At 32.3% G+C, this 17,495-nt stretch overlaps 1 protein-coding gene across 3 annotated transcripts in view; it reads left to right on the top strand.

The window, feature by feature from the left end:
- The window catches only part of LOC129948106 (cuticlin-4), a 28,201-nt gene extending 12,257 nt beyond the window's left edge, over positions 1-15,944 (top strand). For 2 of the 3 annotated variants that reach the window (XM_056058938.1, XM_056058937.1), the window contains 2 exons: positions 11,061-11,254; positions 13,648-15,944. In XM_056058938.1, the coding sequence (XP_055914913.1) occupies positions 11,192-11,254; positions 13,648-15,408 (1,824 nt within the window). In that variant the 5' untranslated portion in view covers positions 11,061-11,191 and the 3' untranslated portion in view covers positions 15,409-15,944. Of the gene's footprint in view, positions 1-10,434; positions 10,793-11,060; positions 11,255-13,647 lie in introns of those variants that run through there. The other variant, XM_056058940.1, reaches the window with a different exon arrangement.
- Positions 15,945-17,495: the final 1,551 nt, after the last annotated feature.

Genomic DNA, 17,495 nt, shown 5'->3' with positions numbered 1-17,495 from the left:
GCTTAAGTAAAATGATAAATATAAGAAAAAAAAAACAACTCGCGATTTCTTAGCCAAAATGTGATCTTCCATAATTTAATCTTTAACTATAGATAATTTAAAATTCATAGTCTGGGAGCTGGTGTTTGTTTTAAATTGTAAATAAATAAATTGATTTTTTTTGAGAAGGGCAAGGACCTAAGAAAATTAATATGTGAGTAATTTTATCTCTCATCTGAAAAAAAAAACAATCAACAATAGGTCTGGCCTCGAGACGAAAAATGTCTGTATTGCCTAGGTGTTTATAACGTCACGGTATTGTTTTGTAAGTTTTATTTAAGTTTTAACTTAAGTATAGAGCTTCCAAAAAGAGGAAACATTTCGAACAGTCCTCTCAGTCCACTACAAAAATTAAGACAATTTTGCAATCACAGTTCGCAGTTTTGCAAGAAAAGTTTGCTGACCAATTTATAATGATAATGTTTTAAAACCGTGAGAAAATATGTTACCAGTATTTTGGAAAATATATAGATTTATAGAGTTTTTTGTATTATCTCTAAGTTGCATTTATAAGCTTGCTATTTTTCAATGAAATTTGACTTTTTACAGTACTTTCAGATGAATGCCCTTTTTTGTTTCAAATATAAATATAAATATCGGACAACGTCGGTCCAAAATATATGTTCTTTTCTCGATCTATTTTCGAATGCCTTTTAGATATAATCGTCTCTTCTAGTGGTAAGCTGTAGAGAACGATGCAGTCGAGAAACTCAAGCGGAGGCTTAGGTTTATAAACCTACCTTTTTTTAATTCAAAAAATTAAATTTACTTCTCAGAGCTGAATGATTTCAACTATTAATTTACTTGCATCGCATTTCGAGAAAATTACGTGCATTTGAAATGTAATATAAAATATTTCGGTAGCTTGTAAATCTTCTTAAATATTGAAAACTACCTGGTTACGTTAACATAAGCCTGAATTCTTCAAAAAAAAAAGTACTAAAGTGTTGAAATCTTTCTGTTAAAAAATAACTATACTTCCTTGACTATTATAATTTATTAGATACTGTTTTGGTTTGACGATTTTGTTTATATGATGTTAGAAAATGGAATTGCAACAATTGGTTAAAGAATTTATAGAACACGGCAGCATTATAAACCAACAATATTGTGCACCTTTAACTATCTAACCAACTAATATCATTTTGGTGTTATGAAAGCGATAAAATAAATTGATTTTTTGGTTGTTGAACATTGAGGTTTAGAGATAGTTAGTTATGGTGATGATGAAAACCAATGATCTAGATAAAAAGAAAAATGTTGGTAAATTAAGAGAATAGCAGAAAAATAATAAGTCAAAAAGTGAAATATAGCACGGATTTAAGAGTTTTTTTTTTAGAGTATGTTGAGGAAAGTTTTGAATTTGCGATAGTTAGTGATATTTTTTAGGATATCTTCCTTCCTAAATACTATTTTACTTGTTTTGTCTACAACACAGCAGTTTTTAATGTATGACTTCTATTGTTATCAAAAACATCACGAATACTTTGAATTAAAACTTATTTTAGTCAAGAACAGGTGAAGTCTTCAAAAAAAGTAGTTTATTCAATGTAACCATCTAAAAATTACAATGTAGGTATCTCAAAAATATAAGGAAAAGGTGTTATTATCAAAAAGACAAAAGGATGTTCTATAATCTTCTTATTTGCTTCTATAGAACTTAAGGATATAATATGTGTTAAGAATTATCCAAATTCGACACACTTTATAAGGGCGTTAATGTATGTTTCTTATATAGAAGTAATGTAATCTTGCATTGAAAAACAGTTGGTTATCAAGGGAGGTTTCATTTTGATACAAAAAAAAAAAAAAAACAATTTCATTACGAAGATTTCTGAAAAACGGTGCTCGAAAAATGTTCATGGTTTTTGAATTTAATTTATATAATGTAAATGCATTGTTTAAGCGTGTATCGTTCAATTTTTAGCAATGGTGTAATTTCCACTCGAGAATTGTCAAAAAGATAGTTTTAAAACTGACAGCTTCTCAAAAAAACTCTTATTGGGAAACCCTGTACAAGTTTTTTTTATAATAAACGGGCACTCAAGGGGTTATTAATACCTTTAACATGTTTAGATTTTAAACACAGTGCCAGCTATAGGAAGCTATAGATTAAAGCGGAGATACCGATTCACATTGGTCTTAAACTTTTGAATATCAAAATGATAGGGAAAACAGACCTGGGTAAGGCATTCCACGTTCTCGATGTGCGGTTAAAAAAAGAATCTCTATACTTGACAGTACGTCCGAAATTGAGATCAAGGTTAAACTGATGTGCATTTCTAGAAGTACGAGTATTATGGCTGAATTGTTTGGGGAAATGCAACTGGCTAATTCGGTACAACAACATTGCGGCGGTGTTCAAGTGACGTTATTGTTCCGGTTATAATTCTATCGCCTATCATTTTCAAAGATCTTTTTTGGATCCTTTCCAAAATACTTTAACTGGTTACTAGGGGCACCTAACCAAATATGCGAGTTAAATTCAAGTTTTGGACGAATGAAGGCTTTGTAAATTACAGCCAGATCAGAAGAGGTGACAAATTTCTTGCTCCGTCGGAGAAATCCTAAGCACCTAGCAGCATTTTTGGCAATATCGAATATGTGATCATTCCATAAAAGGTAATCTGTGGTACACATACCAAGTACTGACAGTTGATTAGTTTCCTGGATGCAAGTGCCACTCATAGATAGCGGCATCGGGGATATGCTACGCTTTAACGACAGGAGACAGCATTGACTTTCTGAAGCATTAAATTCTACACGGTTTTTGATTACCCAGCTTATCATAGGCTGCCGTTGAAGTTCCATATCCCAAGGACAAGGATGAGAACCTAAAAACGAATATGAAAAGTTGAGGGTACTGTCATCCGCAAAACAATTTAGTGGGTTAGAAGTTTCAGACAAAATATCATTTATAAAAATAAGGAAGAGCGTCGGAGACAAAACGGAGCCCTGGGGGACACCAGCGTTTATTTTGTGAATATCAGATTTGAAGTTTGAGATTTTCGATAAGAGAGTTTGGTGCCAAACTCTATCAAATGCTTTTGAAATATCAAGTACTTTCTCCAAAAAGATGTACTGCGTTAATTATGAAACCTTATTCAATAAAACAATTGTGACATAATGCAAACTTTTTTTTTAAACAATTCTTAGAATTGTACATAGGTACATAGTTTAAAATGTTGCCCATGATTTTTATTTAAATTTTGCGAAAATTGCTCGTTTTTTTCAATAGAAATGAAAACAAATGACACAAAACTATTAAAAAGAAGACAATCAGTTTAAGAATTTTGGGAAAATAAACAATTTTTTTTTATAAAAATCGCAAAATAATAATTGTATTTATATTTGCTGTTGATTTCGATATTTAATTAGTTTATAATGTACATATTTCTGAGCTCCAAAATGTTTGTATTCTAAAAAATATAAGCACACTTTCTTATTCTTAAATTATTGCAAAATTCGAAAAGAAAGAAAATAAATGCAAAGCTTTTAAGATTGCTAAATGAGAATAAACAGTGCACTCTATTGCTTTGTCAATTCAATTGAGAAAATTCTTAGAAAACTTCGAAATACAAAACTGGCCAATTGAACCCCGAGTTGACCTTTTTTTGTATCGAAAATGTTCAAGTTTGACAATCGAATTAGGTGAACATCTGTACTTTTCTTTCAATGAAACGAATGTAAAATCTTTCTAATCTCCAAAAGAAGTTTCGAGAAACAAAATACAGAACGACATTTTTCGGTGATGGTTTTTGTATCGAATATATTATATTTTCGCCAAAGATACATTTTCTTTTCTTACTCGATGGTGAAATTAAGATTAAACTAACAAATTTAATAATACGCGTAGTAGAAAAGCTTCTTTTTAATCGCCAATACTTGAGTGTTAATTTCGTAATAATTTCTATCAATTTATCACCATGTGTCACATTACCATTATATCTGATACCAAAATAACAAATACTTTACAATTAACAACTTCTCTTTCGGATGTGAAAACCGCAGAAATTAAAACAGGTCCATACAAATATGTATACGATGGTGTGTTGAAATGTACCAAAAATCCATTCAAATAATATTTTCTCTCTGTCACCATCATCGATCGGTACCAATTCTCATATACCACAGATGTACAATTTTTCCAATTTTTTTTCTAACTCCTTTTGCTCTTAGAGGTGCTTAAGCTGTCAATTAAAAAAGACTAAATCACCATATAGCAACTATAGCGCACTTTAATTGCAATGCTCCGTAATCGTATCGAATAAAATACAAATTGCTTTTACTAACTGTTATTAGATAGTTTTATGGTTTTAATTAAGCAATTCTTGTCCAAGACGACCGACGAGTGGTATGTAGTATGCACAGGCGCATGTGTTTTGGTATCTTCTCTTCTCGACGACCGACGACGCGTCACACTGCCTCGTTTTCAAAACTTTCACTACTTCACTCTAAGAGTAAGTACATACTCGAAACTCGACCACTCTATAGCGAAGTGGATATGGGCGAGTGCAAGTCTTCATGTTTGATCGAAAGGATTTAATAAATTCAAATTCAAGGATTTATGAATAAACTAATGACTTGAGACCCATTAAATATGGTGTCCGGGGATAGAGTCTTTGATTGGTTTCGTTTTTTTTTTTAAACAGAAACTGAAATTCAATTAATCTCCTTGAGCAGAAAGAAGAGAAGTCTCTATCCTCATATATGAAGTTGTAGTTTAAAGCTATCAACAGAAATTTAACATGCCCCACATTAAATCGATTTCGCTTTCGATTTCATTTCAAGACGTTGTTAAAGCCTCTTTCCAAATATAACCTAAACGACATCGAACGCTGTTGCCGGCCGTGTCGCGCTACTCGCAACTTGCAACTCTACTCCACAGCCTTACCGCCTCGTGCCACTGACTGCATAGGCACCGCGTAATTTATCTGTACGACACGGCATATCAATGCACTAAATCTACCAGTGAAAGATACACAACTTCTGAGCGTAAACATAAATTTTGTGTTACCAGTTGTTGTTGGTGTTATTCTTGTATCTTGTTGCTGCAATTGCAAGTCATCCGTCTGTACGTCCGAATCCAAATGCAAAACCCTTGAATGCTCGCAACGTGCATATTTGTAAATCGCTGCAAGCCCACGGAGGAGAGTATAACTTTCACTTAAAATTTTAATGGAAACCAAAAAAAAAGCGGAGGTTCCCTCCTCGACTTCTTCTGAATGGTCATGGTACCTCTCGATGTAGATATATCGTGGTGGAACTGTAGAAGCACCAAGAATCTGAGATAAATAAATAAGACTTGGTAAAAAGAAAAATAAAAACCGGAGGTAGTACTTCAGAAAGTAAAAAGTCATAAAAGAAAAAACAAACGGAAGAAATTAACCGCACAGCAGAGAACAGCGGATCTCAAGACCGTACAAGCGGAAAGACGAACGAATGGCTGACTATAAAACGACCACGACGACGACGACTATGAGGAGGGATTCCCCCTCCCACTTATTCATATGATATCTGTGAAAAGTGACGATAGGAACTGGTTTCTTCTTTTCCTCGCTTTCCTCACCAACTCGTCGTCGCATCAGTCTGTGAAACTTATATCTTGGACTCGTTGGATGGATGCACATCCATGGCGAGATGTATCTTAGAAATGGAGAGCCGAGCCAATGTCATTGGTGCAAGCAATTCTGTTGCATTGCATTTTTATTTATTATTACTTTTTTTTAACGTACATCAAGCTCAGTGCTAACTTGGCTTACTATAGTTGGATGGTTCTGTATCAGTAGGTTAATGGCACACTTGCTTTACGCTGGCTTTGAGCACATACTAGCTATACAATGTGGTTCCTTCTATACTTTCTGTGGTTTGGTTCTTTTTTTTTATTATTTCTTTGAAACCATATATTGATTGTACAAATATAAAGTTGATGTACATAATGGAGCTGAAAGATGTTTTATTGAATGGTCTTGCAGCAATAAGCCATAATGAATCTTGAGAGGTGGACATCATCAGAGTGATAAGTGTTTTGATTCTTAGCTCATTCAGTTAAAAATTGAATTTATTTATGAGACTCGTATATGTTGTTCGGCTTAGTCCGGTCTTGTCTAGTCCAACTTAAAGTCCAGTTTTTTTTTTTTGATGTGCAACTTTGTTGTTATAAACTTGATTTGGTCAAAGTGTGCTTCATTCTGGATTTTTTCCGACTATAAATGACAAGAAAAATAGAACTCTGGATGTAATGTAATGATAATGTGGAACATCTGTTTAAGATTCTTATCATAACATATCATGTGGAATTATTACTTTCATAAAGGCCTACTAAATGATCTATTTTTATGTTTGTATTTTGTATGCTTTTTGTTACAAGCCAGACATAAATGAACAACTCTTCCTGAAAGTTAATTTCCCATTAGTGAAATTATTTTATGATTTTTTTAGTCTTTTGTTTTTATACTTGTGAAGTTTTTACAACTTAATTAAGGGTAATTCTTTGATTAGATGTTAATTCATTCACAATATAAACTTGCATTTTTGGTCAATGGTCGTTTATGAACTGTTAAATAGTTTTTATGATTGCATATTCTGTTTTATGATCTTCTCACGCCTTAGATTCTAACCTAAGCTGGCCTACATTTACATATAGATGTTAAAATAGATTACATAATATTGAAGTTGTCTTGTTTCCGAAAAATGATTTTTTCTTGTAAGTTAAAAAAGAATAAGCATAAACAGTTGTATTCTATTTGATAATGATACTTCTGCTTTTAATCAATCAAAACGATCTAGAAAGGTTCTTAATTTATAAAATACTTAACAGTTCAAATTCTTTAGGATAATCATTAATTAATTCAATGAATTTTGAACAAAATAATTTATAAGTCTAAACTAAAACTAACATAGATTCACAAAGAAGATATTCGAAAAATTACGTATGTCTTTGAGATAATGATAAAATGGGTATACATGGCGTATGTGTAACCTTTGTATTGGAAGTTTTAAATAAGTGACAATACCCGTTTTTTGCTGGAAATTCTATCAATAGTATAGTAGGATTTTACACGAATAACAAAAACAATATCCGTAGTATGAATACTACCGATAAAATTTAAAGTACGGATGGTTTTTTGACATTTATACGAGTCTCGAATGGATCTTATGTTATTTCTTTCTCAAATGTTGGTACGATTGATATTGCATTCGTATCTCGATGGCAGTGTTCGTTGAGTAGTTGTGCATTTGGAATCATGTGATTTCCATTGGCGAAAAAAAATCAATCTGTTACTGTTGATATTATTTAGTGTTGTAAATGAAAAAGGACTGACTGGGCTTATTTTGCAAGAATATGTTAATGTAGTAGTCTACGAACAAACCCCTTCTTGAAGTTTTTATTTTATGTCAAAGCTATATTTGTTAAATTAACTATTTTTATAGAATCTCAATTTCCAGATTTCTTACCATTTCTTCTTGAAAATTGTCCATTTTATTAGTTTTTTTGCTGCAGTTAATTTTAACTTTTCACTTTCACAAAACTTTTTTCTATTTGTGTGTTTTTTTACTATTATTCTGACAGATGTTCTTTCAGTTGTACCAGTTTTTAAATACAAAAATCTTGCTACTGCCGATGCGTTTTCTTGGGAATTTTCTAGCTTACTATTTATAGAATGCCAAAAAAACACTGTTAATGCAATTTTGATAAGTTTAAAAATATTAATGTGGAGAAATAATTTTAGTTAAAAAGTTTGTTTAAATATTTAATATCTACCATGTTTTACACGTTGCAGCTTTAAATTATAAATATTTTATAAGAAAGTGGTAGAACTCTTGATTTATATTTGTTTGTTTCTATAGTTTTATTTCTGTAAATAACGTTTCTTGTCAGAAATCGAATATGTCATTATCATGAATAATAATCAATCTTAAAAATTATAGAGTTATTCCTTAATGTAAATGTATAATAAATATTATTTCTTAAAATAAAATAAAACATTTAACGTTTCAAAAGCGATGTTAAACTTTTGGGTTATAAGTGTACATGTACATAATATAAATTAAAATAGAAAGATCAGATTTTTCAGTATTTTTTTTTTTGAAAACATAATTTCAATTGTTAGATATATTAATATCAGTTTTTTAGAAGATCAAGTGAAATTTTCTTTCTCTTTGTAGTTTCAATGTTTTTGATTCATAAAACAAACCGTTAAATAGATTTTTTTTTCAAAAAAAAAACATTCTTCTTTAATATCACGTTACAATATATTATATAAAATTTAATTCAAGTCTCTAGCGTTTTTAATTCGAAAGATATTTAGGGTTAACCAAAATTTTCACCTTTTTTTGTAAAAAAAAAACACCCACGCAATTTTCTTGAGAGCCCTTTTTGCATCTTTCTGCCTTATTCTCAGTATAACAAAATGTATTTGAAATCTATATCTTCTGGTTCTTGAGCTATGGACGACGAAAAAAAGGTCGCGAACGTACAGACGTACGAACGTACGTACACACGAACGGACGAACATATTTCTAAAAATCTTTTATTTAGACTCTAGGGACCTTGAAACGTAGAGAAATGTCAAAATTTTCAATTTGACAAATCGGACCCATTACAATAACTTCCTATGGGAAGTTAAAAATTATTTCGGTTTCTTTCAATTTGTGTTTCCATTTCTTTGTTTTATGATTTAATTTAAAAAATGCATGCCTAACTTTACTGTCCTTTTTTAATCTTCAAGTATAAATGAGAACAAATTAAGAAACTTCAAAACAATTACATTCTGAAGGATGGTAAATAAATACTTTTTAATTGGTTTATTAGAAGTTTGAGAAGCCATGAATGATTAAGAGATTATTAACTTTACATTTGTACATGGAAATTGTTGCAGACCTCAAAAATCTCAGATTATTTTCTCTTACTGATGATAGAATTTTAAAACCTTTTTTAAAATATAAAAATCCTGGAATAACCACAAGGCCAAGTCAATTTTTTTAGATTGAATTAGAAAAACATTTGTTAAATTGTTTTGATTTTTATAACTACCTTAAAATTCAAGTTTATTTTTATGCATTATTTGAAAAAAAATTAAAGATAGGACAGAAAGGTTGGTATCTAAAATTCTTTCAAATTAATTTTGTGGTCAAGTGTACGAAAGTTTTCAAGTACTATACAATAATCTACATATTCAATGCTACAATTTCTACAAGAAAAAATTTGCACTAAATGTAAAATATTTTTGATATAAAATTATATAATTTTTATATCAAGATGCAATTATTGTATTGTTGATATTAGACCTCATTCTTGACATAAAAAACAACCTCTGATTGACCCACAGTAAATGGTGGAACACTAACAAAACTAAATGCAAATCAAAAACTGAGTAAGAATTAATATGTTTAAAAAAAAAACTACACAAAACCATGAGAAAAGTGAAAAGTAACAACTCTTTTATGGGAAATTGAGTAAAGTGAAAGAAAAATGGGTTTTTAATCTTTGCCACTGTTTATGCTATTTTTTTTTCTGCGAATCATAATTGTCATCCTCTCCATCACTGTCATCATCTCTATTTCAAAGTTTCCAGACTTTTTTAATTAAGAGGTGTAAATTGTGTACTTTTCGAAAGTTCAGATGACCATACAAGATAATTATTCATAAACAATGTACCAAATTTAAGTATCTAAACTCGTGTAAACTGAATGAACAGACTAGTGAGAATTGACGCAGGTCATAGAATAATTTGTTACTAGTTTTAAATTATTTAACAAAGGTCATTGATTCGTCAGAGTTTAGGCCAGCATCTATTGGTTTAAGAGGCTAGAAACTCATCTCTTACGTGAAAGATCTTTTAAAAGATGTTTTCGTTGAAACAAACTAAAGATAGTCTGATTTTATATTCTATTAAAATTAAAATATTTAAAACTAGAAAAAACTTTCAAAACAGCAGTTATTTGTGTACATTGTACTTGTACCAATGTCATTTATCTTAAATCATAGTCAAAATCAAGTTGAAATCAGCTGATTAGCTTAACTAACAGATCTTTACTCGGCTTTAAACTTTAAATAGAGAAACTGCATCCACTGAATATAGAAAAGCAAAAGAATCACTCCACAACCAACAAGGCGCTAATAAAGCAAACAAACAACAGCCTCAAATAAGTCTATATGAAAAATAAGACTACAACAACAACAACAAAAAGAAGAAAAGAAAAGAAAAAGCACACGACTTCTTGGGATAAATAGAAAAGAAAAAAAAAGCAGAAAAGAAAACAAAAAGAAATGGTAAATGAAAAGTGGCAGGTAGCAAAAGCAAGCATCACATCGTATCTAAGCGAAGAAAAAACAAACTTTTATGCTTCAAACTTTATCCATCAGATACTATTCGATTAGTTTAGCATTAGCCTCTCAGTGATACATCGGGTTGGCAGAGGAGACAAACAAAATTTTTTAAGTCGCGTATCATTTTGGTAGAATATCTTCACTCCACCGCGATTAAAGTCTTGCTCTTTTCTCCAAGTTCCAATGTGAACTTGTACATCAATTGGCCTTCGCTAGTGAAGTAGATCGTTTTTTTACGCCGCCGTGCAACAGCGTCAAATCACCGGGCTAATTGGAAATATATTGTGATAGATCAGAAATTTAAATTTTGGCATACTCAACTAAGAAAAGATACACAATCAATGCAAATAAGATGCAATGATGATGATGTTGATGACAGATGAAAAATAGAAAGTGGTTCCTTTTTGTGGCAAAAGTTTTGTAAGTGAAACTCCCATCATCTCTTCCTCTTCTCTTTGATATGCGATGGCATACTTTTCAATTAGCACCTTTTTATGAGTGAAAGATATATCATCAAAGAACTATCAATATCTATTACAGTGTGATTGTTTGATTAATTAATTTTTAACACCTCAACCTCAACATTGTCCCAACAAGTGAATTCTAAAAGAAACAAAATAAATTTAAATTTAAAAAAACGTATCTAAAGAGTGAAACTAAAGTATCTTATTTTTTTTTTTAATTTCAGATTTTTGTTTGTTTTTAAATATTGTGAGAGAAGATATTTTTTTAAATATTTTGCACTTCTGTGTTCGGATTAAAGGACATAGAATAACAAATTGGACACACTTATAGATAGACAAATTTTGCTAGAAAAATATGGGACATCACACGCGGCACCACTTGCTCGCGTCTTTCCTATGCATAGTGCTATTATCAAAGGTGAGTTACAATTGTTTTTTTCCTACTATTAGTATTTCAATGAATTGTAGAAATAACAGAAATCATTCTAAGATACAATTAAAATTATTTTTTTTTATTATTATTATTTTATTTTTCATAGCATCTTCTTTTATTCATCGATAAATACCTATTCTTCGCAGTTATTTTTAGTATAGATGTATTTCATTTTAGTTTGGTGTTGAGTGTTCTTCACTTTATAAACAGAGAGAAGATATTATACGCTTTCTGACCGTTACCAATCTCGCCAACAGTAGATACTAGTTCTTGTATGCAGAAAATTAAAAAAAATGTATCTTAACTAAAAAAAAGATATAAAATAGCTATAAGATGATATGGATGAAGCGCGGTGGCAAGCGCGAAGAGTGAATGCAAGAAGATGAAAAAATCCAGTTATGCTCTGATTTGTACTAGTTTCGACTTTCTTTTGATAATAGCGAGACTATAGCTATAGAAAAGATATATAAAGATGCTATTATAGACTTATAGGTGATTTTTATCATGATGTATGAATCGACAGATTTGTGAGCTGAAGAAGACGATCGGTAGTGGTGGTGATGGTGCTGGTGCAGTCAAAGCCAGAACCAGAGTCAGTAAGATAGATCATGGGCACGCTCTTGGCTCTTTTGATGCATTTATATAGTAGCTGTATGCCAATTATATGTTTGTTCCGGGAATCAATAGTCTTACATGAGGGTAATTGATTATAAATACTGCGGGAGAATATATTATTATGAATACATTTTGAAAAAGACAAATATTGGAATGTCACAAAACGTTTATGGAGATTTATTTTTATGGCTCTATGTCAGTTTTTAAAAATAATCAGTATTCAATAATTTTAAATTAAATTGACATAAAAGTTCAGAAATTGGGTATTTTCTTAAGTGATCTACTTAATATGAAAAGTAGATAGGTCCTGGTAGATATGCTAAATATACATTATATTTACTTACCTATTTTAGTTGTTGTGAGAAGTAGAATCTTATTATTTAGGATTTAAATTAAAAGTTGTATATTTTAGGTTAGGTTAACGAAGGTATAAACACTCTGATAACAAGCTTAAGATTTTTTTGACAAAATTCATAAAAAAGAACTTTGAAAATCATTACAAAATATCTGAAAACTTTACATCGCCGTAATATGTTTCATGTCATTTCTAGTTTTATCGCAATTTTTAAAAGCAGTGTTCTATTAACTACGCTGAGTTGCCAAGCATTTTCTCCGTAATACTTGAACCTAAAGTAATTTTGAAGGTTTTGCCGTTCTATTTTTATACTCAAATTTTTAAAACCGATGCGCTTCGGTATCTCTTCTTTATTCCTATTTTCTATTTCTATTCTGTTTTAGATAGGGTTAATAAAATAATACAAACAAGAAGACAGAGTTGGAATTTTTGGAATTTCTAGAACTTTTATGTTGAAATTTATTTGTATTGGTTTCCTAAAAATGATGTGACTGTGGAATATGTGAAAAAAAGGGCCTAAAGGTGCTTATTTTGAACACACCTTTAATATGGTTAGGAAAATTTACATGTTAAATTGTGACTTCAAAGTCTTAGAAAAAGTCAAAATATGACAACTTCTATATGAAACCTCTTATTTTAAAATCCTTTATAAGGCTCCTAAAAGTGAACTTTGAAATCTTTTATGAATTTTTGTATTTTGACCTGAAACTTTAAATAATGTCTTCACGGCTTAATCTCATTTCCTAATAGTACTTGAAAATTAAATATTCACTTAGAAAAAGTTTCGAAAAAGCTGAATTTTGATGGAAGGTTTTATTTATATAATCATAAAATTAAGGGTATAAGAGGGGTTGGTATAGTTTAATCATTAATATAGTAAAAAGTATAGCCAAGTCTTACACCTTTCTAATTCGACGATATTCCCTTCAGGATGAGGAATTATTAAATGTTGTTAACTGCACAACAAAAAAGGTTACGAGCAAGATACTGTTCTCTGGAGAACTCGTGTTTAACTCAAAAAAATATAATTTGTATGTGTATTTAAAGAAGCTCCTATGTGTACCATCATTTTTTTCATAACAAACAATAGTTATCGAGTGTTTTTTCAAGACAAACAAGAGTTTTCGAGTGTTGTTAGAAAATATAGTTGTGAAATAGTTGTTCAAATGCCTCAGTGAATTTTTGTCTCTTTTTCACTTCTGAATCCATTTAGTTCCTTTAGAATATTGCTATAGACCGTTTTGAATGCTCAAGCATCTAGACTTTTAAGGTAAAATCGTAGTTCTCACACCATTTTTCACTAAAATTTTTCTAAAAAAAGAAAATGCTTCATATTTTTTTTTAATTTTGTCTTCTTCAAAAAATATTAATTATTCTCATGTTTCCTTAAATTTTGTTTTCGTTTCAGAACGCTCGCTGTGATGGTCCACACATAGATTCGGCTTCATTGCCGCTCGAACACAGATCCGTTTACGGCCCTCCACTTCAACAACAATCACCAGCGCCCATTTATGGAGCGCCGCCACAAGGTTCACTTCTAGGTTCCGGTGCTAACAATGAAATCTCCTCGGATGAAGCGTGGCCATTGGCCGCCACCAATGATAGCCCACAAATCAAACATCTTCAGGTGCAATGTGAAAAGACGCACATGCGAGTGAACATCGAATTCGATAGACCGTTCTATGGAATGATTTTCTCGAAGGGATTCTATAGTGATTCACATTGTGTGCATTTGAAGCCGGGCACAGGACATTTGAGTGCGACATTTGAGATCTTCCTGAATAGTTGTGGCATGAGCAGTTCAGCGAATCACAATGCAGCAGGATTTGGATCTCCAACACCGTCGGGCAGTTATGTGGAAAATACGATTATCATACAATACGATCCTTATGTGCAGGAAGTTTGGGATCAGGCTAGGAAGCTCCGTTGTACATGGTATGATTTCTATGAGAAGGCAGTCACGTTTAGGCCATTCCAAGTTGATATGTTGCATGCAGTTACGGCCAATTTCTTGGGAGACAATCTCCAATGCTGGATGCAAATTCAAGTAGGCAAGGGACCATGGGCTTCGGAAGTGTCGGGTATTGTGAAGATCGGTCAGACTATGACCATGGTTTTGGCCATCAAAGACGACGAGAACAAATTCGACATGTTGGTGAGGAATTGTGTGGCTCATGATGGTAAGAGGGCTCCTATTCAATTGGTCGATCAAAGTGGATGTGTTGTGAGGCCGAAGATAATGAGTAAGTTCCAGAAGATCAAAAACTTTGGCCCGTCAGCATCAGTGGTCTCGTTTGCCTACTTCCAAGCGTTCAAGTTCCCCGATTCAATGAACGTCCACTTCCAATGTGTGATCCAAGTCTGCCGTTACAACTGCCCAGAGCCTAAGTGTGGACATGGACCGTCTATCGGAGGAGGTGAGTATGGAGTACCACAGATCGGACCTAATGCCCTATCGGCTGAATACGGAGCTCCAGATGGTTACGAGAGAGGTGATTTCGGACTCGGCGGACTTCCACCAGCAGCTTACCCAGACCCAAGACACCCAGCTGATGCCACAGGAGCCTACTCTGAGAACCAACCTGACGTCGTACCATCACCACAGGCTCAAACCTCAGCTGTTACAACTTCTGAGTCAAACCTAGTTAGTTCGCCATCGCCACAGGGATCCAATGAATTGCACCTACCTCCTCCACCACTGCCAGGCCAATCTGGATACAGCACAATGAAGAGGAAGGACGATATGGAAGGTGGCAACTTGGTCTCACTCGGTGGCCGTCCCAGATCTGTTGAGGGATTGGATGATCTCCGGGGAGTGCGCAGGCGTCGGGAAACCGACTCTGATTCGATGGAACTTGTGGTCAAGCCACGAATCTACAAACGGGATACCCAAGAAATGACAGACGTCAATACGAGTCGAACGATTCAAGTTGTTGCCCCAGGTGATGTCAACTTCGCACTCAACAGCAATTCCAACAACGAAACGGTGGTTATACAGTCAGCGAGGTCCGCTGACGCCGAAACGATTTGCATGTCAGTGCCGAGCTTTGTAGGAGGCTTGGTTATGTTGCTACTGGTCCTGGCAGTTGCATCACTAGTCGCCGCTTTCCTGTTCGTGCGGGTACGGCATTTTGACCGCAAAGGTCTTGGTATGGCCTACGTGAATTAAGCCCGGAATCTTAAATTATGCCTAAGGCAACCCCTACACGAGCACACCAAATTATTTTTCAAAACATTTCTATTTATTGTTTTATTTACAAACAAATATTAAGGCAATTTTTTTCAAGGAGTCCATTGTACCAATGACTATTTTGAAAATAGCCTGAGAAAAAAATCTTTAAAAAAAAACTAATTTAAATCTACATTTCTATTTATTATTTATTTTTCTATTTATTCTGAGCTTTACTATTTTTATTGTGAAACTTGAAAAAAGTATTTCCCCCTCAATCTTTCCTAAGCTTTCCTTTTAAGTAAACAAAAACATAAAATTTAAATGTTGATAATATAAAAAAGTTATAAATATCTAAATTTAATAATATGGAAAAACTACTTTTTCTTCAAAACAACGAATGAAATAAAATTAAATTAATATTTTTGGAGTTTTAGTTTATCGATATGAAAAAAATAAATAATCCAGAAAATTAAATTCACAAAAAGAAAAACAAATAATTTTTGTTTGTTCTTTTGTTTAAGATTTAAGAAAAATGTGTATATATTTAATTTATTATTGTTATAATAATAATAGCTCCGAAATAAATTTGTATTTTATATTTAAAAAATAATCTTGTATTTTTTTTTCGATCGGAATGTCATTTTGAGGCCTCCATTTTTGTTTAAACAAGTGACAGCGTAAGAAATAGAAGACCTATTAAAAAACAGTTTAACTAATTTACTTAAGACTTGTCAAATAGGCTCATGTTAATATAATTTGACCGGCTACTTACTTAGTTTATACAAATATGTTTTTAATGTTGACATTATGTGTGAAAAACAACACGCGAATTGTTTCAAGAATCGATTCTGTGGAGGTAATTTTTTGACCTATTTTTCACACATATTGGGCGGTATCTTAGCCATAACTTAAAGAATGTTATTTTTTTAAACTTAAAGTTTATCTGCATTATAAAGATCCTTTGCATAGCCCCACAAATAAAAGTCTAGCGGTTTCAAATTGCTTGATCTTCGTGTCCATAAAATAAAACCAAGTTCGCTACAGTTGTAAGGCAAGTGGCACCGTCTTATTAAAAACAAATATTCTCCAAGTCATATTCTTCAATAGCAGTCAAAACAAAGTCGGTAATCAGGACCATAACGATCCAAATTGACGGTGAAAGTTGTCGTTTTTTAAGAAGTAAGGTCCAATCACACCCCCGGACTAAAGAGTACACTAAAAGTTACTTTTTGTGGATGTAATTGCCTCGTTTCAATGACTTGAGGATTCTCAGAACCTCAAATACAACACATTTGTTTAATAACATACCCGCCGAGTGAGAAATGTGCTTTGTCGCTAAAGACAATTTTGTTCGAAAGATCACGTCCACCGCCTGTTGTTCGAGGACTGAGAACGTATTTACAACGTTGTGAATGGTCAACTGGCTTCAGTTGTAGAGTGAGCTGGACTTTATATTGATGTAGGTGTAGATCCAGAAACAAAATATGCCCTAATGTCCCGTAACACAGTACTAACTCCTCAGAACAACGCACGGGTCTTTGGTAACACTTTCACTTTCAGAAGTGATATTTTCAGTGGAACCCATCTCCAGTCTCTTCAAATTTCTTCACAATTTTGCCAATAGCTTGTGTAGTTGTACGATTATATAAACCATAATCTTCTCTTATAGCACGGTATGTGGCTGTGGCAGAATCACCATTTTTGTAGTAGGTTTTAACAATTTTCGTAAATGCCAGATTTTCAACTGAAAACAAATATTGGTTTAATAATTTAGTTTGACAGATGTCAAATTCCAGCCTTATGTTTATGAAACACCATAATGGATAACCTGTTAAATAACATAACACATAATTTCTTAAATCCATGTGATTTACGGACTTACGAATTTTTGACATTTCAAATAAATAAGGGGCCAGTTATAGTTATCATTGAAATCGATCCGGAAAAATGTTTAAATCGATATTTGGCTGTGTTTCCCATATGAAATGAAAATTATATACTGATCGATCAAAAATCACACAAAGAATGTTTTTTTGAGGAAAAAAAGTTTAATTGCAAATTTATTTTTCTCTAAAAATGTATAT

Source organism: Eupeodes corollae, chromosome 2 (assembly GCF_945859685.1).
Source record: "Eupeodes corollae chromosome 2, idEupCoro1.1, whole genome shotgun sequence".
Classification (NCBI taxonomy): domain Eukaryota; kingdom Metazoa; phylum Arthropoda; class Insecta; order Diptera; family Syrphidae; genus Eupeodes; species Eupeodes corollae.
Note: the sequence above shows the minus strand (reverse complement) of the source record. Positions and strands in the feature narration are given on the sequence as shown.